The 27,671-nt window shown below is 34.4% G+C and overlaps 1 protein-coding gene across 1 annotated transcript; it reads left to right on the forward strand.

Moving 5' to 3' along the window:
- Nucleotides 1-109: 109 nt before the first annotated feature.
- Nucleotides 110-27,671, forward strand: LOC136968144 (protein tiptop-like). Its single transcript, XM_067262105.1, has 2 exons — nucleotides 110-276; nucleotides 24,453-27,671. Exons 1-2 carry the CDS (start codon nucleotides 237-239, stop codon nucleotides 27,035-27,037), a joined length of 2,625 nt encoding a protein of 874 aa, XP_067118206.1. The 5' UTR covers nucleotides 110-236; the 3' UTR covers nucleotides 27,038-27,671.

The following is a 27,671-nucleotide window of genomic DNA, read 5'->3' on the forward strand; positions in this document are numbered from 1 at the left end:
TTTGTTGCAATAGAAAACGACAGATGGCGAAAGTTTACCACGGGCCGTCCGTCGGCGCTCCCATCATGCTCTGGGGTACTCCTGTCTATCTTCCTGACGTCATAAGCCATACTGGCAGTTTAGTGAATGGAAGGCTAGTCGTGGGGAGGACGTTGAGTTGTGTCCACATTTGGTGTGCTATTTACTCTATCCCATCTTCTGTTGTCGTCCGGTCTTGGGACTAAGGTGGCGACAGCATGCCAAGGCGCAAGCAAGACAGACCACAACGGATGAAATGTAAGTGTTCTTTATATATCCCACTCTTCGTCTCCGCTTCAGCTTGACAAGCTTGGGGGATGGTATGACAGAATGCGCACACACGTTAAACCTGACAGCTTTCGCTCAACTGCGGCTGACGGTTGCCAAGCAACCGGGAAAACGGAATATATTCCCACAGCGTTTCCCGTCTTTAATTTTTGCTCGAATTTCTTCAAAATGTGCAATTTTGAACCCCCGAAGACCCGGCGCTTTGCAACGTAAAGAAACTCTTCGGGAGGAATTTTTTTTTATTCCGATTTTTTTTAAATATATTATTATTATCATACGAGGACGAAACGGGGGCGTGTTCGAGTTGTTTGGGACGTTCGGCTTTCGGACCGTAACACGATTTTGGGGATTAAAAGGGAAACGGTGTTTGGCTCGATGGGTTGAGGTTGCGATGATTCAGCCTTGCGGTACCGAAGCGCCACCAGCCAACAACGTCAGACGTCAGCTTCTCTTCAATCATCCGCCGGACAGCTGTCACGTGACATGTCTCCTAGACAACCGGTGCTCGTTCGCTTGTCTTGTGAAGAAACGTTTGGTTTTGTCTCTTTTCCTCCCATCCGTAATTGTTCTTACACGAATATTACTGCAATTTAAGCGTTACGGCGCGTAACTCTTCTCGACTTTACCGTTTATTTATTTATTTCGATTTCTCCACACCTGGAATCGCGCGCAAAAATTTCGGGGGAGAGGGGGGGTGCGCTCAAAAATTGAAAAACTTTGTCCGGGTTAATCGAGCATCGGATTTTAATTAAAATTTAGGTTAAGGAATTAAAATCGGGGTTGATCTTCCTCTTATAAATTGCTATTAATTGTATACACTCGCTAGCGCATTTTAATTTAAAATTATCGCTCCCCCCGTCCGTGTTCGGTGTTAGTTAACCTAGCACCGGAGCCGTGCATACGTAAATATTAAAAACGTGTCCAAATTACTACAGGGTCATTTCTTATATATTTACTTCATCAAACAAATGGAATCTCGCGCGTGAATTATTTAAAAGGGGTATTTTTTTTTTTCCTTCTTTATTCCTTTCTTCTCTTCCTTTCTGAAACTGTATCTAATTCTGGTTTCTAGAATTAGCTCCCATTTTCTATTGGAAGAAGTTAACACTCGGTGTTTAAAATGTTCATATTAAAACAAAAACAATTCGTTTTGTTAGGGAAAAAATTAATTCAAACTCCGAATTTTTTAGGGAATTTCCCTCGTGTTTGTTTAAATTTCCACGTTATAACAGGTTTTTTTTTATTTTTTTATTTTTTACGTGATAAATATGCCTACATGTTTGGCCGCAAACCAAAAGTTTTGGCGCTGTAAACTTCATTAAATAACAATTCCCTTCGTTAAAAATCCCTTTTATTTTGGTTTCGTTGGCGGAGTTTACTCGGTTTTGTTACTCTCTTGCATGTGTGTTTGCATCGAATTTCCAGCTACGTCTGGATGCAAATGAAAGATTTAACGGGTGCAATCTGAGATTACGATAACCATCATGTTAATTACATGAAGTGGGATGCTCTTAATGCGTATGACATCAATTGGGTTAGATACACCAGTTAAGTATAAAATTGGGTCAATAACAACGTATAGAGTTCATTAATGCGTAACAACTATTAAACAGAGAGAGAGAGAAGGAGGCGAAACACGGAGTCGAGTGCGCGTTATACGCGGTTCCGCGGTTAATCTTTAAAACGAAATTTGCATCTTTAATTTCCGATGCCACGAAATTCGTTCGAGCGAACGTAATTATCGATTTAATTAATCGTCGCCGATTAAATAAATAAATAAATAAACGAAAGAGAAAGTTTTAAAAGGTGAATAAAAACTGGTCTGGATATTAAAAGTCCGGGTTTAAAAATCCGTCAAATTCAATCATTTTTACGGGTCATCTTGTAAATTCCCACGAGAAACATTTACAGAGCGTCTGTGTATTGTTACTACTTTCTTAATTTAGAAGTAGGCAGTTCAAAAAGCCATACTCCGTCGGGCCACCTGCACTCCGAGCACGTGACCCTGGATCCCCCGTCACGTGACATGTTTGCCTTTATTGCCCGGCGTTTTACTTTAAACTCTCCCCGCTCCTCCCCCTCCCCTCCTTAGATATCTTTTAAAGCGTTTGCGGCGCAATTCCGGCAAATTAAATAAGTTTCGAAATGACTTAATCGATTATTAAGCATCGATTGTCGTTTCGGAATATAATATATAAATTTTTGGTTAAATTAACCGTTTATGTATTTAGAGAATAAACTGTTTAGCGTTGTTCCTAAACCGTTTGAGAATTTCATTATAATTTCGTTGAATCTAGAAGAGTAATTTAATGTATCGAAGCATTTAAAGTGCAATTAACTTTAATTGTAATTAATGAGAATTAAAACTTTTTGAAAATTGCAAACACGACAACTGATTGGTCGATCGTTTTTTTTTTTTTTTTTATCCAAAATTAGCCAATAATCGTCATAGTTCTTGATTAAACCCGTTCTGATTGGTCGATCGGTTTTTCATAAAGTGCGATTAGCTTTAATTGTAATTAATTAATGAGGATTAATACAACAAACACGACAGGTGATTGGTCGAAAGGTTTTTTCGAAATTAGTCAATAATCGCCGTATTTTGTTTGATAAAACCCGTTCTGATTGGTCGATGTGTTAATTCGAAACTTATTAAGTACTTCCATTGGCTGGATGTTTTATATTGAAAATTATGAGCAAATGCTTAAAACTTTTTGTTTTTTATTAAAAATTTCTTTAAAAATTTTGAAATTGATAGATTTAAAAAATTTCAAATTTTTAACCAATGAGCTGGCATTAAACAAAGGAAAAAATGGATATAAGAACTGTTATGTTTTTAATTTCGGGAAGTTATAATAATTTTTGAAAGATAATTGCATTTCATTAAATTGCTTCTGTAAACTTCGTTCTAAAGATAATTTAATTTCCTGGAAATTAGCAAATAATAAAATATAAATTGTAATTCAATAAGAATCAATCGATTAGTTTTATTTTTGAATTTCGAATTAAATAACTGATTAAATCAATTATTTCCATCAGAAAAAATGAAATTAAGCTTTTTTAATGCTTAATTTTAAACAAATTTTTGGCTCTCTTTTTTTTTAATTTTAAATTTTCTTTAACTTTAATCATTAAATGTAAAATCAATTTAAACGGTTGAAAACGGCGATTATTGGCTAATTTTGAAAATTGATCGACCAATCAGCTGACGCGTCGTTATTTTTCAAAAAATACAATCCTTATTAATTACAACTGAAGTTAACTTCATTTTAAAAGTTTCGATACATCCGATTACGCATGTGTTAGGCAAAATTATAATAAATTATCATTAAGTACGAAACCATTAAAATTACGCTCAATTATATTGTAATTTGAAAAGTTTGTTAGTAAAAACAAAAAAAAAACAATTCAAATTTTTTCATGACCTAAATCACCGAAGAGATTTTGTTAAAGATGGCGTAGACAGGGTCTGTAACTGATTTCGAGTGAATTAACTTTATTGTTTAGTTAATTAATTACAGCGCATTTTTCGGAATGGTTAGCAGTTTTCTTAGATTCGAAACTCGAATAAATAAAAATAATTTAAAATTACTGGATGTAATTACACTCTGTTGATGGTAGTCAGATATCACATATATCCTGCCACCTGTGTTTTACGACTGGGATGAATTAAACACCTGTTTGTGATATTCGTTTATGTTTTGTCCTTCCAGTTCGTATGTCTGCCGTGCACGATACGTTATACACATTAATTTGCAACGTGTATTTTTAACAAAGCAGCTGGATCAATCCATCTCTAACGAGAAAAAAAATGGAGTCACTCAATCCTATAGGATTGTTACCTGAACAGGAAACTGCCACTAAAAAAAAACACGAAACTGCTATCAAAATTACCCATTCTGGTAAATTTAAACCGCATATATTATAATTATTTTGATTTTTTACGGGGTGGTATTAGCAGGTATTGTGACTAATCTCCTTTCATTTTAATTAGGATAGATCATTGTGTGTAATGGGGTCAGATCATATAAGTTAGGCTTTGAAAAAAAAAAAAAATGTGGTAAACATTCTTTGTATGGCTGTGTGTGTGTGTGTGTGTGTTTTTTTTGAAAAAAAAAGTTATCTTTAACCTGAAAAATAAACATATTCTCGGTGTTTGCTTACAATAACACCGCTAACATAATAATGCCTTCTCGAGATTTGAGTATTTGAAAGTAGAAGAGAGCGATGACAAATAGGGCTGGAAAGTGGAATATGGATAAGTGACATCTGTTTGTGGTTATGCTACTGTAGTCGTATCCGGTGTTTCATAATAGATCTCGCATACATATTCACCACAGGATCCTACACTAGATTCACCGAACGTTTCCTTTTTTATCGAATGTTTTCGAGATCCTCTCGAATCGAATTTTTCTACACCCATCTTGCCACTCCTCACTATTGCTGGAAATTTACTAAAATTAAAGCGATTGTGTACGGTACAAGTAGTAAAATGTTACACGTTACTCCAGTTATTTCGCATTTTTTATGCTTTCTGTTTAGGGAAAAATAACTAGTTTTATATTCGAGTTTACTCTCTTGTACGAGCTTCCATTGTTTTCCAATTGAGCAAAAAGAAGAAGAAAAAAAAAGTCGAAAGTAATTTTGTACATGTCGTGAGGACGTACAATCAAAATGACATATCTTAGGCTCTACATTGTACCTCGTGTAATTTATAACTGTGAAGCTATTGCCGTATGACTCATAATACTTGACCGACTGACTCACTTCCATCGTTTCTTCCTACTCAGAAGAGATTGATCATCACGATAATTTTTTTTTTTAATTTAAAATTTATTTTTAATTGTATTAATCGTTAGATAATTAGCGATACGTTAATTAAATGTAATAATATTTAATGTAATTTGAGTCGAATTCGTTTGGGGTTTTTCCTGGTCGTGTTGTTACTTTCGAATTTAAACAAATAAGCGTAGTGTATGACGTCACACGTACCTAATGCGTGCCTGTTGACTTTCAGAACGTCACGTGTGGCCGTCCCGAATCGACTCGGAGTTTCTAGAAGTGATGACTGATAATTAGGAATTTCTGGAATGGTAATAAGGATCGGCTCTTAATCTTAACGAAAGATTCTTTCTAGATTTCGATTTTATCGACTCGGAAAAATTATTTTGGAAATTATCTAGTTGCATTCTACCGTTTCCGGTGAAAAATTCCGATTATATCACGTGTTTTTACTAGTAATTAATTGCAGAGAAGTTTTTCAAATATTTCGTTAATAGGAAGTTTTCTGCATCTTCTATATCTAGAACATAAAAAAGAAAGGAAAGAAATGCACAGTTTGAGTAAGATTAAATAAAGCAAAATATTTCTAAATCTGATTAAAAGAGCCAAGAAAAGGAAAACCTTAAATTGAAATTTCGATAAAAAATAAAATTCTATCAGATTAACCCTTTTGTAAACCCGGAAATGGGTTCCGAATTCATCCCTCGAATGCAATTTGCTACAATAAAACTATAAAACTCTTTAGAAGCAACCAGAAAAAACCGCATTATTTTTAAATGATAATTCAATTTAGAAAGTGTTGCATCATTAAGAAGTAATTAAAATTTGATAAATTGTTCCCTCTATAAAAGGTCTCGCATTAAATCGCCAAGATTTTTCGTAATTTTTGCATAAAATATAAATTATAAAAGCCTTCTTTTTCATTGTGTCATCACATTGGAGCTATGAGAAATCAAAATTTTTAGTTAGTTATCAAAAAGGAAAACAAGCAGAAAACATATTTAAAAAAAACAATAAACAAATGACGATTTTCTGAAGTGTCATCATTAACTAATTAGTAATTTAAGAAAAATTTGCCAGTTAATATAATATATAATTATATAAACTAGCAAATAATCAGGATATATTTAAACAGCATGCAAAGAACCGCATCAATAATTTGAAAAGGTTCCAACAAAAAGGAAATTTGTAAACTATGCTACAGAATTGTTATGCCTTAATCAATAACATTTTGATAATTTATTAGATTTATAAATAAATATTTTAAAAAAGAAGTAACTCCTTATAGATTCCTGTAATAATGAGATTTCAATCAGGAAACTAATTAGTCGAGCTGAAGAAGATTTTTAAATCCATTTTTGAATTCTTTACAAGTCGAACGGGTGGATGAAGCGGTATTATACAAAATTCAAGTGGTAGATATCAGTTTGGTAACGTAGAGTGACACCGTTAGTTTCAACGTGTCACTCGCTATGACCACAACTCGGCAAATCGGAAGGTGACAAGCCATGATGGATGGACGCGACCTCGACATGCCCCTAACCCCCTTTGGTGCGTGTCACATAAACAGTCCGGTTGCCAATCGACTGCATCGAGAGACGAACAACACTAACATTAGCCTATCTACTGTAAATCCGTTACGATAATATAGTATATATATATATATATATATATATATATATATAATAAAGCCGGGTGCAGTATTGATAGCGTAACTTCTTTGCAGTGTTTTACCAGCGTGTGCCTTTCTTTCTAATTTATAAATGCAATTTTCGGATGCAGTCGATTAATGAAACGTTTACCTAATCGATTTTTTAACTCTAAAGGCGAATTTCTGCACACACACACAAAAAAAATAATAATAATAATAATTTAATCGATTATTTTCGCCTCTAACCCGTTGAGTATCGATTCAATTATATGATATGGAATCGAGTTTAAAAAATGGCGTTAATTAATTAATTAATTTTTTATGTCTTTTTCGGCGATCGTTTTATGAAATCGTTTATATTAGTCGATTAATAAGATTTAAAACGGTTAATATTAACCATTTAATAAGGCCGCTTAATGTAATTGATTAAGCGAAAATCGATTAAAAAGACTTAATGAGATTTCATTCCGTAATCGATTACGTAAGTTGTAATTTGATTTACAACATGTTTAATCAGTTTTATGATTATTTGACGTTTTGATCAACAGTCCGAAACAATAATTTAGTAGGAAATTCTGATAAACTTTTTCTAGATTTAAACATTTTAATTGAGTTTTAGAATATGTCTTTTTTAAATACGTTTCTGCTTTAATGACAGTTAACAGGTTATTTAATCGATTAATTCGATGTATTAATACAGTTGTGCAACGTACGATTAATTTTTCGGGCTTTAAATCGATTAATCGAGCTGGTTTACTAACTCGAAACTCGATAGCTAAATCGTTTACCAGACCAATTAACGATCGAGTTTCCTCGAAAACTCGATTAGTAGCATCGTCGGGGAATCGATTATTTGAGTAAATAATCGATTAGTGACGTGAACAATACATTTGGATACTTGAAAAGTTAATTAAACAAACAGTAGGAGGGCTAATACGTATTTAATCAATTATTATTGATTGTTATTTGAGTAAATAATCGATTCCCTGAAGTAAATTATTTACTCAAGTAATCGATTACTATCTTAAATTATATACTCGATTATTATTGATTGAGAAATCGATTATTTACTGAAATAATCGATTTCTCGATCGAGTATTTGAGTAAATAATCGATTCCCCGAAGTAAATTACTTACTCGAGTAATCGATTACTAGAGTAAATAATACAATTGGACATGCGAAAAGTTAATTATACGGTAGACGTAATGCATTGCGATCTGCGTAATCGATTAAACAGCTTTGTAAACATTCGATTATCTAGCGGCATTTCAAAGTTTCGCCCCTTTTATAATCGATTAAACGGTCTTTATTGGTCTCGCCTATTTTGAAAATTTCGGAAACTTTTGTATAGAGATTGTCAAAAGTTGGAAACGGTGAGAAATTTGGAAAGAAGTTCCCCCCGTAAAATTCCCACCGGTGAACTATAAATCAAGCTTGTGGGGGATGAAAAACTAAACAACCCTTCCCACCTGAATTCTGTCTTCGGTCCGATAAGACCTCTTGGGGGATCAGAAGTTGGAGAAACACGCAGAGAATAGAAATTTAACTGGGAGAACGAAAATGAGGAAGTAGGGGTGGAGAGGAAAATACATCAGTTCGCTTAATCCAGGTAGTTGGTCTAACAAACGCCATCTGGAGATCGGTGTTGGAGCAACAATCGCACAACAGCAACTTCTATGATTTATAGCACTTCTCTATATCTGGCAATCTACAAGAGCTCATTATCAAGGATGTTACCATGGTTACGGAGCATGCGCCCTGTAGGAAAAATTCGATCCTGTGACGACATTGCGACGTCTCCGGCTGGCTTCGCAACTCTTCCGGTCTGTATGCCCCTGGTGTGGGAAAGGCGAGTTATTTTTAAAAATACACCAGAAAAAAACCGAAAAATTTCTCTCCCCCCTAATTTTCTTCGGAAGGGGAGAGACGAGAATATTAATCAAAGTAATCATCGTCTACCTTGGCGGGGAGTAAATTCTCATCTAGGTCGACTGACATGGGCGAACGGACGTTATTTACGGTCTGGATGATGCAATACGGACAGACAATCCCACTTCCACGCCCAACGGAGAACATCGAAAAGATAGGAAGGGCAAAGAGTAAAAATGGAGGAAAGCAAACTGCCGGCCGGTCACATGACATCACCTTGGGAACTCCGCCTCCATAAATCAGCCCAAACCACACCACACGCCACGTGACTGGCAGTGAGTTATGGGGCGCATCCGGTCCTTCTTTGGGTAACTGCATTATTCACCAGATTTTCATCTAACCGGCTATACAGTGTGGATAATAATAGTTATGGGCGGATAACGGATACTAAACATAGCTGGCATTATCTAGCAATCGGTGCGAGCCAAGCAAAACCACTCGGACGAATTTACAATTTATTATTAAAGTAATTTAATTATTTTAAATCGATATTTAAGAAATAAATTGTTTAAAAAAATTCCAGCAATGGGTTTCGTAATAATAGTAGTATCCTCTCTAAGCAGCAGATGGAGCCACGGTTAGGTGTGAGGCTCGAATATCAGTTATTAATTTGTCAAGCGTGCCGATGGAAGAAAATGGTGGATGCAAACTCCGTAAAGGATAAATGACGTATAGCGCTGTAATCGAATTTATTTCGCACGGCATAAAATGATGCGCTAATTACGAATTGATTAATTATTAACTTCGGGACTAACCATGGCCGCTCTGCTAATTAAATCGAGCGTTTACTGCGACTTTTAAAACTTCTCAGAGGTCGGGTTTCTCATCCCCTAGCAAAGCGGAACATCCAAGGTCGTTTCAAGGTCGACGTACTCATGACCTATTGAGCCAGATTACAATTGGAGAAGATGGTTCCGTTTTCGTGGCATTCCGTAAATACATTATAATACCCAACTTCATTCGAAAGTATTGTTAAAAAAAAAAACAAAAGAAAAACAACGGAGGGGGAGGAGAAAATCTCCATCGATTTCGGATGGTCGCCGGCGCAAAAACTGTCGAGTTAAACGAATACTATACGTCTAATTACGTCACCAAAGTTTAAAGTCCCGGTTGTTACGACTTGACAATCATACCGAGCTCCATTAGACAAGATGGGAAATGGAGTTTCCATGACAACCTGCAGCCTTGAGTGAAGTGTATTGATTGATCTGTTAAAGTCTTTCTTCCCCCCTTCGTCCCTTCTTTCCCTCAAGGGTGGAAATTAGGCTGGCGTTTTCATTTGTATGACAAGAGGATCGCGCTTCCGATTGTCGTGATTCCCCCGCTTAGAACCAAAACTTTAGACCTTAATTAGAGTTATCTAAAGAGATTGGGGTTAATTAGAGTGATGCTACCGAACGCCCGCGTGTCGCTCCTTTCCTTTTTTTCCCTTCTTTCACCTTTTTTTTCTTTTTTTTTGTGTGTGTTATCGAAATTTGCGCTCCGCTTAAGTTTAGTTATCTATAAAATTTAAAAAATGGAATTTATGGTAAATGTATCGCAATTTAACGAGATCGAGGGGGAAATTTTTTCTGGCATTGCTTGCGGTTTTTATTAGTGTTGCAGCGTTGAAAGTAACTCTGCGATTTTCGTATTTAAATGATATTCACAATAAAAATAATAGCTTTTCGATATAATAATCTCTTTTTCGTGGTTGCTTTTTGTATCAAGATTACTTTTATTCATTCAGAAAGTCATTTTTTGGAATTTTAAACTTTTAAGTTAAATGATTTCTGTAACGCATTTTTCTGGAACGGGAGAGAGGGAAACTTATAATGGTGGCATTTTATATAATAACACTGTACAGGTTTATAATAATAATTAATGGTGTCTCGTTATAGCGACTTAGCTAAATCATTTACAATATCAAGACTCCATTATGTACAGTACTGTACGTAAAAATAACAAGGAACTGCTCGCTAAACCGGGTTGTCGCTGTTTCGAGATCCCACTGTTTACACAAATTTTAACTAATTAAATGCTGCGCGGTAGGTGCAAAATGTTTTATAGTTAGCACGTGCATTCTCGTGATACCATCCCGAAATATTTCGACAGCTGTTTTAAGTTTTGAAATAACAAGACTTCAGTTTCATTGCATTAGCGCTCGGTCTGTGGTAAAATGCTCATATCTGTGTAAAGAAAACATTGAATGATACCATATTGATCGTCACTGTCCTTGAATTTTCGTGAAATAAATAGGTGTTTATTTTGGTTAAAAATAAGTAAAGTGGAGTTTCGACCCCATTGAAAAACGTTTGAACTTTTTTTAAAATCTGTGCCACGGATAGGAGATTTGGTAGTGTTGTATAATGAGATTGTTGCAGAGGGGGATTAAATCGAAACTGTGCAAAAGCTATAACTTTTTAATAAAAAACAAAGTTAGGTTAACATATAAAGTTAAATGCCCGAAGGCAGGAATGTACCACATTACTATAGATCTTCTAGCGGATTCACTAAAGATACGATGGAGGTAATCGTTTCTGTGAACGGAAATGGATCTGTGCTAAATCTTTTAGATATGAAGACAAATTTTGTAATAATGAAAATGTATTCATTAACTATCCACACAGTATTTAATATACATTCAAATAAAACCATACGCTATTTTTCAATACTTTTATCTACATCATCAACTCCCATCTAACTCTGCCGCTCGCTCTCCTTATCGACAATGATTACCCCCAACCAACTTTACTGGATCCGCCCTTGCACATGCTCTAAATAGGATTGTTCTTTTTTTTCTCTCTTCAAGCAGTCTACTTATTTCTAATTGATAAGATTGTTATTAACGCTAAAACTAGAAATTCGGAGTATTGTGTTACATTTCATGTCATAATTAGGCTATTAGCCTACTTATTTATTAATGCAAGAAATCTGCAGCAATTCTCGTATACTGAACCTTATATTCTTCATAAATCTAAAACAAATAAAAGTAATATTTTTATTTTTATACATATAATAAAATAGTAAAAAACTAACGAGTAAAATCGTCATTAAGTCCGACCCTACTGGAGTTGCACACGATCCCCTTTATCTCTCCACCCCGTCCACCTTTAACCGCCAAAATTTAGTAGCATCAACCCCACTAATACAGAAACCTCCATATAAAATTTCAGAAATTTTCGACAAAAAACACGGGAGTTATTAAGCGTCAAACAGGGTAAAGCTTTCTCTGTGTTTTATATAACATAGCCGAAAAAGTAAAAATTAATTGTAAATTATATTATTATTATTATTATTATAAAAAATGGAGGGCAGTTTGAGGTTTTCTTATTTAGAATTACTTAATTCTATACATATACACTATTCTCTTGCCGGTAGCTTTTTAAAGGCAGACAAATTTGCAACACTAGTGTCGATGTTATTTTTACATCTTGTGTATGCGTAACTGTCATTTATGTAATCATTTTCGCTAGAGTACTAAAGGACGTGATGTATTGTGCCGAATATTAGGTCTACTGTAATGAGCCCGTCTATATTTCTTCACTCTAAAAATGAGGGAAGCGATCCAATACGTGTTATTTATATACCCTAATTGCAACAGACTAATTTGGAATATAAGGAGTTTCGTCACAGAATATTTGTATAATTTTTTTTATTTGTTTTTTTATTTTTAGGGCATTAGACAGTACTTAAAAAGTAAAATACACCAAGTTGAAGTTCGAAATTGTATTATTAAACTGTTATATTGTAGTTAAAATTTATAAAATCGAACAGTTTAATGTTTTAACGTCCACAGAACGTTTCAACAATGTTTGTCATCTTTCGCTGTTATTCGATAAATCGAAGAGAAGAGTAACATTGTTCTCTTTCCTGTGGTTTGTAGACAATAACTTGTGTGGACCAGATAGAGCCACGTGGTTTAAACTACGAACGGGGCTACTCCAGGGTGCCACGGAGACACGGGTCCCCTTGCTGCTTCAACTGATAGTAATTTACGGCGACCTCTTTGTAGGTTCTGACGTTAAAATCACGATATTCTGTACACCCGAGTAGCACCGAAAACAAATAAATAAATAACATTCTGAATAAATGAAAAATGGTATTACGTATATAGAAAAAGGATTATCTGAGCACAATATATTTGCGTTGATTTTGAACTCCTAAACTTGATACATCTGTATTTATCGATATTTAAAAAACCTGGTCTATAATCTCTTATTCGACATTTGCAATGTGACTCGCGGGGAAGAACGAACAAAAAAAAAAAAAAAATGGCTACCGTTTAGTAGTAGTTGTAGTAGGCAAACTATTTGACGTTTCTACCAAACGGGCTTTAAAACAGGACGTAATTCTTTTTGTATAGGCGCTATATCGCGGGTTAGAGTTTCTTAAACTATGGTGGGAATGCTCTATTGTATAGCGATTAATGGGTAAAGGACTTTATTGAATAAAAAAAAAAAAAGAGCGAGTTATGAATTATTGAATAGCAAACATCACCGGACACTTCCTGCACAAAGTTTATTTTCAATCGTTACCGTTCTATTCAATTACGCTACATGGTTAAGTTACTTTGTAATTTTTTTTCCGCTTAAGCTCAATTCATTCTCCTTTAAAATGTAGACGTATAGGCGTGTTTATATATATAAACAGTTTTTGATGATTCATTAAAAATGCTGTTTTCTAGAAAAATTCTAGATTTTATTTACCTATAAAAAATGTGTCATTTATATTCGATTTTCATGCGTATTTACACGTAAGTAATCAATGCGCAACGAGAAAAATGACTTTTTAAGCGCGCGTGAAACCCGTAAAAAACCATTAAATTTGACATTGGCTATAAAAATGGATGACTTTTATAATTGTTAGCGCCATCTGTTATTGGTTTCGATCATTATACGGAAGGGAATTTTAAAATTATAATCGTTCTAAACGTATAAAACACGTAAATCAAGTTTACTTTTATATAAAACAATAGAAAATTTTCTATTAAATCGGATTGTAATAAATACATGTATACTAATTAAACACCACAAATCTCGTGATCACGTGACGGAATTGTGTGTGTATAACTAATTAAAATTAATTTCATGTAATTGCGTGTTTATTTAAACTACGGGAAAAGAATTTTCGAATATTCTTTTTTTGTTTTCTTTAACTGGTTTTGCGACTTTTATAGCAGTTACAACGCGCACAAATCGGTTTTTTGGGATAGCTCATTGCCTATTTTCTGTTATGGAAACTTTGACGTGTTGCTCCGTCCGAATTGACTTATTGATTTGTTATTCTTGTATGTAAATATCGCCGGCTTATTTATAAAAATTGGCCAAATTACACTTCCATATTTTTTCAGTTGAGCAAGCAAAGAACTAGGCCAACTTTTGTTCTCGATTATTAATATTTTTCCATATACTGTAGGCCTAGATCCTATTGTTAAATATTTAGTTTACGTGCTCTAATTTATTTATGCTCACTTTAAAGATAAAATATTGTGTTAAGTAAAGAATTATATTTAATACTTAAAATAATATTCGGTATTGAAATTAGTAAGCTTTACTCCTGGTAATTGTAACTTTAGGAATGGACGGTAGCGTGCGAGGACTTTGGAATAATATTCGAGAATCTTTCCGCTTGCTAAATATCAATATTTAACTGGAATAATATAAATAAAATTCATTTTTATAACTTTCGTACGAGTTTTAATCGATCTGATCAATCGTTTTGTAACGTAAAATAGCCGCGAAACTATCGCTTACGAGTTAAATTTCTTGTTTAAAATGGAGACAGGTGATTTTGATGGCTTTTTCTGCTCGAACGTTATTATTGTTCGGCTTTCACCTGGCCTTACTAACGCTATTATGTAATTAAAGACGAACGATCGCACATCTCGATCGAATTATTGATTCAACACCTGTATCGAAATGTAATCACCGAATCACCGCTCCGGGCAATTAATCCTCAGAAAGCGTTATACGTCCATAGAGAAAGTGGTTTGTTGCTCGACACCTTATCTACCTTCTTCTAAGACTTAAGCTGTGAACAATTAATATCCTTCTAAATACCTTCGTATATACTCATACAGGATTAAATATTTAATTATTATTATTTTTTCTCCCTCTTCTTTTTTGAATGGAATTCCTCGGTTTGCGAGCCGATAAATAACAATCGCTCACAACTTAGATTCGATCGATTTCTCCATTGACACTTTTCTAAGAACTATCTGGACATTTTACTCGAAACTCTTGGTTACACAAATCCTGTGAACGATAACAATCGGCCGAGTAATCGTTCTTTCGTGTGTTTTCATAATCGAAGCATTTTCGATGGCACGAAGAGCGAATTGTCGGTTAAATCAGCATTATCAAGTAGGTATCCGCTCATCTATCTTCTTCAGGAATACCTTTTTAATATTTACTTTCTCTAACTTTAATTATTGCTTTCAAATTCGTTAATGAAATGCTTTAAATTTATAATATAACCTAGATACTAAGTATACTGTACGTCCTTTCCAGCTCACGTAAACCGTAGACCATTAAAAACAATATATATCTACTCGTGATTAGTTTCCTTTCCTATATTTCTAAATTTAAACAATTATTGACATTGTTCTGTTGTAAAATATCGGTCAACTTGTTAAATCCAATAGTGATTTTTGTAGAATGATTGCTGGATACGACCCGCAGGCTTTGGCATGGTGGCGAGCGTGGTCCACAATCAATTTATTTCGCCACCCCGTGATTAGGAGGTCAGTAAAACCGATCTTCTAATCATGATGTAGCCTACTTATAGTAATTAAATCGCTGGTGAGTAAAATTGTTCTTATAAAAATATTTAATCGAAAATTCGATGTTTCTATACACGCACCTTCTTAAATACGTTGTCTATTTTTAGAACAAATCGCATTCTCTTTGAGTAGTTACTGATCGATCTTCTATGGACGTAGAATAATAACTGTTCTAAGTATTATTATTTTTTCCCCTGTAATTTTTGATAAGTTTTATCTTTGGAACAATGCAAGAAATGCTTTTGTAGTGTGCACGTTGATATATTCGTTAAGCAAAACTGTTGTAGTCACTTTGAAATTCTTCTCTGTCGCGATGCTAAATCGTTGGAACGTTCTCCCGGAGTTTAGGACTGTTATAAACAAGTGAAACACGTGATAAATGATGAACTTTATAAGAATCACAATCAAAATATGTCCTAAATATTTACAATTAAGTACAATTAAATTCCTATTAATAAAATTGGGAAAAGAATGATCCCTTTTAGAAAACAAAACGATTGAAAGTCGTTTATCTAGCCCCTTATTCAATAATATATCTGGTCTCAGCAGTTAGAACAATCGACTCTAAATTGGCGAAGCTGACCCAAGGCCATGTTCGACAACCCATGGAGACATTGTTCGATGATTCTTTAATCAATTAAAATAAATGCAGGCGGGACCGGTTTCGATATACACCGCTTAATCGATCTCGTTTAATAAGGGGAAACGACTAATGATCGCTCGACGGATCCGGTAAATGAACGACACTCGAATGACCGGCTCGGTGACGTCACTGTCCCTAACACGTCCGGAAGTTTCGAGTTTTTATATAAATATATTCTATTTTTTTGTTAAGTTTCCTTTCTCGTGACAAATACACTATATAATTTATATATCAATTTGAATTTCTCAATAGATATAATTGTTACTATCTTTAGAGGCGGATACGTATTTTTCTCTCGATTTTATATTGTTTTTATAAATAGACTTTTTTGTATTGTATTCAATTATAATTACGTGACTGACAGATGTATTAATTTATTAAACTTTTATGATAAATTCTTAAAAGATTCGAATGCGAGAAGAAGGAAAAAGAACAAAATAATACATGACCTAGAAAAGTATAGAAGAGATAACAATGAGAAAGGGGAAGCATTTCGGATAGAAGTTTTTGTCTAGAAACTCTACAAACTCGCAAACATTCAATTGCTATAGATGTATTATCTATCGCAATTCAATGCCTTCCCGATATTTTTCTTTATTCCACTTAAATCAAATAGATATTATCTGAGCGATGGGTTGTTTATAGACGGACTGGTCACGTGTATTTTAAGTGTTCGTACAATTCTAAATAATTGATGGCCTTCTATATTTTGCAAAGTAGCGTATATTTGCTCGATCCAAACAGCGGTGTGTCCCTTTCATCCGAAATGTTATTTAAGCTTTATAATAAATTGATAAAGTATTTTAACTTAAAAGTATTTTCGGCCACATTTACAATAAATGTTTTATTTTTTTATCGGTTACTTTTTATTATTTTATAACAGATTTAATTTATTTTTAAAGTCTATATTTTAATAAAAAGCATCGATTACTATTCTTATATATATATATATTATTGTACCGTAAGTTAGCGTAGACTTAGACTTGTTTTGATTCTTTCCTCTGACACACAAGAGGCCCTTCACCCTCTATCAAATAGTAATGTTTCAAAACGTGAGGCCCCTGTAGCTTATTTTACTTGTGTGTAAATCCGTCCCTGGATACAACAGGATTTTACTTCGACTGTCAATAGAATTTTTCTTGAAAAACGAACTTGTATTTTAGAAAAATTTTAATATTATTTTATAACATGTTCTGTTATGGACGAACACTAAAAAAAAAACAATAAGATATAATGATAATTTTGTTTATTTTCTGAAAATACCGCTGTAAACATTTCAAATAAGACGTTCAGAGCGTGGGAAATTCTCGTAGGCGATTGGTTTAAAAATAATTTGATAGATGTTACCGTCCGTCGATTCTTATATTTCACAAGGAAGGGGCCTTTAAAATGCATACCGGATTAGTTTATTTATCAAATTTAATAATTAAAATCTCGCATTATGCTTCGTTTACCGAATTCTAAGAAGAGTAATTAAACATTTAATTACCGAATTTCTAATTCGTTCGTCTTATTAATGCTAAAAAAAAGAAGACCTCAATTTATATTTTAAAAACAATTCTTTCATTCATTCCAAAAGAATAAATAATAATAATAATAATTCAATTTCGTGTATTAAATGTAAAAGAAAAAATTTCATTGGTTAGGATAATGCATATTATTTTTATCTTCCACTACTTTTCTACGTATTAATCAAAATTAATTTTGAAAGGGGTAATTTAGAGATCGAACGGAAATGCGCGCCATCTATCGGATTACCGTTAAAGCAGTGTTACGGAGTGAAGGGGGGGTGTGCGCCGAGCGCTCCACCTTTTAACGTTGTTGCGAAACATTCCTCCGATCGGAGTCACTTTAAGCAGTAGCATTTGAAATTAAGCAGCGGATTGGCCGATTGACGCAAGTTGTCGATATATACGGGACAGGTGGAACTGTCGTCAAGGCAACGCCGGCAACGTTAAATTGATGGCTGTTACTACGGGTAACCGCACTTCTCGTGCTGCGCGTGCCAGGGAAACAATTGGTCGGCTTTTTCTTCTGCGCCACCCTTTTGTTATTATTACACTCGCCCCCTTTTTTTTCGGAAAGATCAATCCTTTACATTTCGATCTTATCAAACGCTGAGAAAATCGAACGTGGTAAAATGATCAGAATTATTATTATTATTATTATTATTATTATTATTATTATTTTAACAACTTCCAATCGAATTTACGGTTTAAAACTTTTAAATAATCAATTCGTATGTAAACTATTAAATACGAGAGGGGGGAGGGGAAGTATTATTATTATTTATGTAATGCAAATCTCGCTCTTCTTGCTTTTGTCAAAATTACTATCGCGGGAGAGGAACAATGAGAATAAGGATCAGCAACGAGTCGGATCTGAGTGCATTTGGTAATAGCATCACAAGACCTGTTTTGGATAAAGATTCATGCTAATAAAAATACCCTTTTTTTTCGTTAAGTTTATTACTTTTGGCATTCCATTTACATATCATTCGATGGAATTATTCCTCTTTATTTTAAGGCCAACCGAAGCTTTCCTCTTCTTCTTCTTTTTTTTTTAAATTATAAATTAAATATAATTAAATTTTCGGAGTTATTTCTCTCTTCGTTTGTTTATTTTTCTATATTATTCTTATGCAATATATCTTATAATTAATTGAGGAGATTGAGCTTGAGCATAGCGAACCTATGGATAAATTTCCTCCTAATCTTTAATTATTTATGCATAAATAAGAAGCAATATATTTTTTTTTTCAATTCGGTAATTTCGCTTCTTATCGTTAAGAAGCTTATAAAATTCGCTTTGCATAGTGTTAAGGAAGGTAAATCTTTACAGAAATAAAGTTACTTGTATTAAATCATTACTATTCATTGTATTGTAATCGTATAATTGACTTGAATTTGATTGTAGGCGTCGAGAATCTTAAAGAGAAGATCGGTAAACAATTGGCATAATTAGGCGAGCCATCTTGAGTAAATAATAATGGTACCGATCGCTCGATACTCGAAATAATTGTAATTTTTTTACGGGAAAGTGATCAAAGATAAATAAATTTTTCTCAGAACGTCATTATCTGTGAAGACCCAGACGTTGCATCTTCTTAAAATACGTATTTTGAAGAAGATGCAACGTCTGGGTCTTCACAGATAATGACGTTCGTGACTAATTTTATGTTTTTTTTTTTTTAATGAAATATTTGTTGATTTGAATGGCGGATAAATGAGAATGATGACAATTCACTAATATCTTCACGACAGAAAAGGAAACTGCTCGTCGAGATCCAAAGAAAACAACAGGTTTTGTAGGGGAAAAAAAGTTGTTTATTGACGACTTGTTTATATTATCTTTAAATAGGATATATGAAATGACATTTCGTGTAAAATGACGAAATGATGCATTAAAAAAATAGTGTATACTTTAACATAAGAAAATAAACATACATTTTTGATGTTATTTACAAAACTATAAAGCAATTAATTTGAAATAATGGACGGATACATTACATTAAATCAATTAATATTAATTAAATGTGAAGAGTCAGAAGTAATCCATGTAAAAAAAAGAAAGAAATCTTTTTTTTATATGTTCGAGAGTTATTTACCCGTCATTTTATTACTTCTATACGTTTTACTTTCCCAAAGGTTTATTATAAGGAGGCTTTATTGAAAACGTTGTAAAAAGTGATTGATAGAAATCTAAATCATTCTTGAATAAGAAAGAAAGTAAATCCATTCTTGAGATTATTTGCTCGTCTTCAGCCATCCAGGAGTTATGGCCAAATGCAAGAAAGGATTAAAAAGCAGAAATTCTTGATCATGTTAATACTTTAGTACATATTTGTATTTGAATTTTTGATTTCATTTGGTGTAGCATGATTCGTTTTATTTTGCTAACCTATTCTAACGACGGGGGGTATCATACTATTATAGAATTTTATCCCAATTTTACAAGTTTAATTAAAATCACGTCGTAATATTTTTCGATAAGTAATCATATTCGTTCGTCCCATAAATTATTCTTCTATCTGCTTAGTCTCGTATATTATAAGTAGATACATCTTTTACTTCTCTCTTTTCCTAATTAGACTATACTCACTCTGCTTTCTTGCCACCAACCTTTGCAATCTTTCAGAATTGGCATCGCTAATTTCTCTTACTGTGGAAAGGGTTTCGCGCCGAATAGATATTTAGAAATTTCCTTTATCTGGAATGAAAAAAAGGAAAAAAAAATCAGACTTTTTCGATTATATTTTAAAGAAAAATCAAAGAGAAATCAATGGAAATTACCATTAAGCAGTGCAACTTTATCCCGAGTGGCATTTTATATTGATTGTAGATCCGTGACCATCATTGTTATCCATTACGTCTATCGCCAATGACACATACATTCTGCACCGATGTCTGCGTTACTCAGTAACGTCATTTGATATCGGATAGCATCTTTCTGATGTACTAATGCCGTAGATGTTTTACGGATGATTGATTTCTGCCCATACCCGGCCAATCACTCCAGGTCTAGAGTACTGCGGGCCATTCTTTAGATGCCGACTGGTAATTTCTCCTCGAAAACCTGCTCATCCGCAGTGTTTATCAGTCTTTAATGATGATAACTTCGCCGAGTTGTCATTGCTACCTGCTCTTCCAAATTAAGAATTGATTTTTTTACTTCTGCCATCTGTAAGAAAATAACTTCTCGTTCCGAACATGGATAAATTAAATATGAGGAGTACAAATTGGCTCGGTTTCTAAATATAATGAAGAAAGCAACAAGTTAATTCTGTTAAAACCGCACCCCTCTAAACAACCTGATGGATGGAAGGTTAGATGATGACCTTGAGAAAGTGGAGAGTGAACCATGCAGCATGGGAACCAACAAATGAAAGTGTTTATATTTTCTATGTACAGTACACAGGGCATAGCCACGCCGTAACTATTTTGAATACAAAAGCGGCCAAGATTAAAGATAAAATAAACGTTGGTAATTAATCTGTTGTTGGTTTTTTTGTGTCGAGAGAAAAAGATACAATATGTTTCCGGTGTGATTTAATCTACAAATTCGATTAAAATGTTTGTTTTTCTTTTAAATATTTCGTAGATGAAAACACAATTTCGCTGGAGTTTTCCTTATTAATAAATCAACGAGGCAATTCAGACTGTTCTGCGTCACTGATTTATTAATAGGGAAAATCCTTAATATATCCAATTGTCGTTTATACATGCTTTATGCAACGTAATCCTCTAAAAATAAAATGCCGAAACATAAAAAAGAAGAAACAAAACAAAATAAAGAAGCGTTCTCGGCAGTAATCAAGGAAAAGGTATAGTAACAGATCTTTAATATCATTTTCGAGCTCGTATTATTAAGCTAATCGCCTATTAAATTATCTAAAAGCAGACTACGGGTCCTCCCCTCTCGGAGGCCATTTCCTCCAGATAGAGGTCACCCGCGCTGCTAGGTGGCGCCTTACATCTGTCACATTTCACGTCACTCACGTGATTACCGGTGACCAATGGGTGCTTCCGAAACATCGTTTGTTTAGCGACCGTGACTAGCGAACAATGGATGGGAGTCGTCCCAGGTGGGTAAAGTTTTGACCAGAAGATCTCCTCTGCCTCCCCCCGCTCGTTCGAGTGTCGTTCGCTTCCCATACTCGGACGTGATGACCGAACTTTGCCTAATGACGTATAATGACACAGTACGTCCCGACAGAGACAAAGAACAGTCCCGGGTACGACCTCAATCGAGAATTTTCATCATGATGCCAAGCCAAATGACTTTTGCGTGCAAATCGACGCCCCGCTCCTAAATTTGCGCTTATTCTGCCTTTTTTCTTTTCTTTCTTGTCTGTCCACAAGGCTCCTTCCTTATTGTTTAGAAATCAGTTTGAATATGGACGAACCATGAAGAATTTCTCTGTACTTTATTACCTTTTATTCTGTTTAAATAGGGTATTATCTATCTACTCCTGTCTTCGTCCTGTATCTTTCTTCTAGCAAATGAATTTTGCTTTGTTTAAATAAATAATAGAATAAAACCAGTTAGAAAGTTGTTTCGAACTTTCTTTACCAATATTCTTCCACTTTTTTAATTGTAAACTGGGAATGATAACGTATTCAGTAACTTTACAGTTCATTTTAATAATTTTATATACTATAATATATATATGTATGTATGTATGTATATATAATATTCTTTAGGTAACCAGTAGCAATTGTTACAGTCGTCTAGCATTATTTAACTGTTGCATGCTGTTATTTTTGTATGGATTTTTTTTTTCCTCTTAGGGAGTGGGCTGTGTGCCATTATGATCATTTGGCGATGATACTCATATAGAATAAAAGCTGTCCTGGTTCATAAATCTTCAATACACTACGATTAAACATACAATTAAGAATTCTGCATCCGTTTCTGAGAACGTATCCTGGAAAGTATTGTTGAAGCATCCCTCCCTTTAAATGTAATAATGAAAAACTTATTTTTTTAAAGACGTTTATAAACGGTTAAAGAAGTTGCATCTTTAATTATTCCATCAATTTATGCAACTTTTATTAGAGATTCTCTAATTAATTTGAATAATTATTCACGTATTATTCGAAAATTATCAAATTGATTTTCTAAGGTGTAAGTATTTAAACCGGTAAATTCACTTTTAAAATCCGTTTTAGAAGCGTAAATATTTAATTCGCGTCCCGAAATAAGACATATTTTATTCATTAAATAATAATAATAATATGAATAAAATGAAAAGTTAAACTTATTCTATAAAATCCCTCTTCAATGAAACTATAACTTTATATTGAAAAGATGCTAATTATTAAAGGTTAATCAATTGTTTCCCTTGTAGAAAAACAAAGTGCAGGCATTAAAAAAAACCCCCCATATTTCTCGTTTCACCACTGATTTACTCAATTAGGCTAAATAGTATCTGGATATGCGGACAAGCGGACAACTCAATTATCTATAAGACTTTGATGACTGAAATCGATTCTAAGATCCAAATGTTTGTTGGTTAATAGCAAAAAAAAAAAAATCTTCCTTAACAAACATTATTCTATATTTAACTTAGACTCTTGGGAGAAATATACTTCTTTTTTTCCAGGAAGAATTTATTCAAACTTTTTATTTCATTAGGATATTTTTATATTAAAAATGAATAGAAAAGAGTTTATTTTTCAGAATTTACATACAATTTTAATGCTAAATTTTGAAAAGATAACAGTAATAATAATAATAATTTTGTCGCGAATGTATTCATTGAAGGTGATTAATTGTTTTTACAATGCTTTTAATCTTATTAATGCCATAATTGCCTATATATTTATATAAATTTATAGCGAGACAGAGCTAAAAAGTGATGTAAACAGGAAATGCCTTTCGAGTCCCACAAGTTTAATGATGTATTTCAACTTCTACTCATTGCCATCTTGGATATCTATATCAAAAATCTATCAATTAAAATAGGAAAAAAAAACTACAGAGGATGGACGTTATAGGCCTAGGGAATATGTAAAGCATTATATATATATATATATATATTCACACATTTAATAATCTTTTCTTAGATTTACCTTAATATAATTTACTAGTAACAATAATAATAAATTATATACAAATTACACGTGTTTAATGGTGAAATATACTCTAATTTTATGTATATACCTCTCACTTTAATTAATTTTCTTCTATTTATGATCAAATTATACGGTAAGAATGTATTAGTTCAGTGCTAAATATATATAGAACATCTCATCACGTCTATTCTTGATTCTAAATAGAATAAAAATTAAAGATAAAGTGTCTTGTTTAATGCTGAGATTCGGAATATCTGAACGTCTATTATTTAGTTAATATAAAGATAAAATATCTATAGGTCTTATATTAGTATTTTATATCGATTATGGGTTTTTCAATTGACTAACTCGATACCTGCCGTTAATCTCTTATTACTATTCTGTGAATAATAATAGAAAGTTTTATTGTTAGCGTCATTTGAGAAGTAGAATAAATTGTTACCAAAGTACAACAAATATATTGCGTGACGACTACTTTCTATTATCTAATGAAATTGTTTTAGTGCCAAGCTAATGATCGCAACTTCCGTAAGTTAGCTAATCAGTCTATGAATAGAATAAGAATGCGATATCTAAGAAGTAATCTGTTAAAATGAACATAATCGTAATCAAGTTTTGTTTCTGGATACTTTTATTTATTTATTACAAAAATAGAATTAATGTGTATTTGTTGAATTGTTACCTATGATGATTATGATAATTAAAATTTAAGCGAGTGGAGTTTAAATGCATATAAGTTAAATTTAGATGGGATACTTGTGGCATTATCCCTTCTGATATTGATTTTTTCTGGTTTGCAGGGGATGAATGTGAGCAAGAGAAACAAAGCTTGACGTCAACAGAAGTTGCACCTCAAATCGACGACTCGGAAGCGCGAACCGACACCTCGTCACCCAACACTCCACAGACGACAACAGAAGAGACTTGTCCAACTCAAGAGAAAGCAACTCTGGAATTAATGAACTATTCTCCAGTTAGTTCACTTTCTTTGGAGTCACCATCTCCCCCAATTACGTCGAAAATCCGTTCGGTCAAGGAAGATTCACCCGGTGATGTAGCTGTGAACCTTACAGATACGCCTCTTGATTTTAGCATCAAGAAAAATGCCTGTAAGCATAAGGAATCTCTCCAAAATGGTGTCATTATTACGGAAGATGGACCTCTGGATTTATCTATCCCCAGGAGGAGAAAGGAAACGGAACTCGGGGCAATTTCTGCTAAGATATCCAAACTGGAGCATCCACCCAAGAGTCCGTGGGGATATTGTGCACCCAGGACACTTACACCGCCTACTGGCTCGAGCAAAACACGCTCGGAAGAGTGGAACGGGCGTGTCAAAACTAGACAAGATTCCAAAGAGCATCATAAGAAGAATTGGTTAGATAAAAATGGCAAGGGGTTACTTGCAAAAAATGATTCTCATTCAAAATCATTTCGACAGAATCCGTGGCAATCACAATGGATCAGTCGGAGCAGCGATCAAACTAAAGACGTTTTTACGTGTGTATGGTGTAAAGAGTCTTTCAAAAGTCTATCCGAAATGACAATTCATATGAAACAATCGTCGCGTTGCGGTGTTGCCGGAATGCAAACTCCACCTTCGACATCGCAAGCGCCTCCCCCCAATGCAGCACCTTCTACCGTAACCACAACTTCTTCGTCAGATTCTATAGTAAAAGAAACGGTATCATTACCCAGGAAATTAGTTCGTGGTCAGGATGTCTGGTTAGGTAAAGGGGCGGAGCAGACTCGTCAAATTCTTAAGTGTATGTGGTGTGGACAGTCCTTCAAGTCATTGGCGGATATGACGACACACATGAGAGTGACACAACACTACACTAACATCATTAGCCAGGAGCAAATAATTTCTTGGAGGACTCCCGAAGACAAAATGGCATCTCAATCTCATGTAAATGCGGTTTTGACGTGCAAAGTATGTGATCAAGCCTTCGGTAGTCTAAAAGAACTAAGTTATCACATGGTAAAGAATTCGCATTATAAAGAGCATATTCTTCGTTCCATCACAGACGGCGGCGGGCGAAGGAGACAAAGTCGAGAAAGGAGGAAAAAATCTTTACCGGTTAGGAAACTCTTGGAGTTAGAAAGGCTAGAAATTTCACGTCAGAGTCAAGGAAACACTTCGGGAAGCGAACTTGCACTTAAAAATGAAGTAGTAGATGGAAAAATAACTTGTGAAGAATGCACGGAACGTGTTGATGCCAAAGACTTTGTACAGCATATTAAGAGATGTGGTCAGGGTAGTGTGAAAACTCAACAAGATTCCGTAGCGGAGAATCAAGTGACAGAAACTTCAGACGGTCCTTCGGAATCGCCAAAGACTAACAGCCCTCCAATCGATGGTGCTACTTCGGAATCTCCGGGCATAGACGCTGCTGGTGGAGGCAAGTGTCAAGAAGAACCGAAGGAACAAAACGACAGCACCTCCGTATTAAATGCAATAGAGAGACTAATAGAAAAGAGCTTTGAACCAAAAGGTAGGAGAGTGAGTGCTTCCACGGGTATTCTACAAAGATTGGGAATCGACGAAGAACTCTGCCCTCCTTGGCAACCCTCCATGTCCCCGAATGTATTTTACAAATCATCGGACGTAATTGCCAAATCTCCATCTGGTGGAAATTTGACACCGGCAACTAGTTACGAAGAGCAACCGTTATATTCGAACTTAAGTCCACGTTCTAGTTCTTCTAGTGGAGTAGACCAGGCGCCTGGTTCTTTCCGCGATATGTTGAGTCGAACTTCTTCGCCTGCACTCAACGCTTGCAACTCGGACACGGAAACCGAATGTATCGAGCAGCAGAACGTCGAAGCGAGTGGCGAACATTCCGTGGGGAGCACATCCGATATCCCGGTAATGGAGAGAAACGGCACAGATTCCCGAACCCCACCAATGGACGAAAATAGCCGGGTGAGTACTAGCAATAAAATGCCTTCCTCTTCTCCAAATGAGAACAAAGACGAAACGGAAAAACGGTCGAACATGTCGGTCGACCACCCTCTTAAAGAATTGCAGAAATTACTGGACAAGACAGACACCCATATGTCGAGATCCAACATACCACCCGCACCGCCGGGTTCCATATTAGCCTTTAGTTGGGCCTGTACCGAATCCAATAGCAATGATTCACTGTTGAAGTGTGCCTTTTGCGATACCCATTTCGTCTCCAAAGGAGCCTACAGGCATCATCTAAGTAAAACTCACTTTATCAAAGACAATAATACACCTGATCCGAATTGGACAGGTTCGAAATCTGAAGAAACAAACAACACTGTGCCAAAAGACTCTCCTTCGTCGGAAGAGAGTCCTCATTCCAAGTTTCTCAAATACACAGAACTTGCGAAGCAGCTATCTAGTAAATACGTTTAAAATAATGTGAAAATTCGAGCAATGGTGCGTCTCCCCGAGAACCTAATTAGCAATTCACACGCACATCTGTATAGTCCTACGCACAGAAAGATGTAACGATCCTAACTGATGGATAACTGTGCATAATACATATCAGTAGGCAGCGGTTGACTGTCTAGCATGTTTCAAAATTCCAAAATCTTTCGGTGATTACTTTTCCCGACATATCTCAGGCAATTTTTGTGGCGTCGAAGCAATTTTTTTTGTGTCTTTGTATGTGTATCAGTGTATATGTGTACGTGTACACAGTGACCATTCTGTACATATCTATGCATCGGAACTTCTCAGAAGTCTTCGATATATTTAAAAAATAAAAAATAAAATAAAACAAAAAATATATTTCAAGCAGAACTTTTTCCATTTCCCGTTTCTTCTTCTATTTCCAAAGAGGAATTTTTCATCTGTGCATAAATTAAGATTTCGATGTGTCCAATGCTTTCCAAAGTGCTTCCATCTGCCATCTTGTACATAACGCCATTTAATGTTATATAAATGTACATCTTTATATTGTTATTATTTATTATTCACAAGATCTATAAGATATGGATCTTTCGTATAAAAGATTCATTAAAAAAGAATGCTGTTTTTTCTCCTC

The sequence above is a fragment of the Centruroides vittatus genome, unplaced genomic scaffold, assembly GCF_030686945.1.
Source record: "Centruroides vittatus isolate TY-2023 unplaced genomic scaffold, ASM3068694v2 contig_1401, whole genome shotgun sequence".
Classification (NCBI taxonomy): domain Eukaryota; kingdom Metazoa; phylum Arthropoda; class Arachnida; order Scorpiones; family Buthidae; genus Centruroides; species Centruroides vittatus.

Excerpts from the sequence above, each read along its gene's own strand:
- LOC136968144 (XM_067262105.1), top strand. The coding sequence starts at position 237 with ATGCCAAGGCGCAAGCAAGACAGACCACAACGGATGAAAT. Across the intron at positions 277-24,452 it reads CAGACCACAACGGATGAAAT|GGGATGAATGTGAGCAAGAG; the intron begins GTAAGTGTTCTT and ends TCTGGTTTGCAG.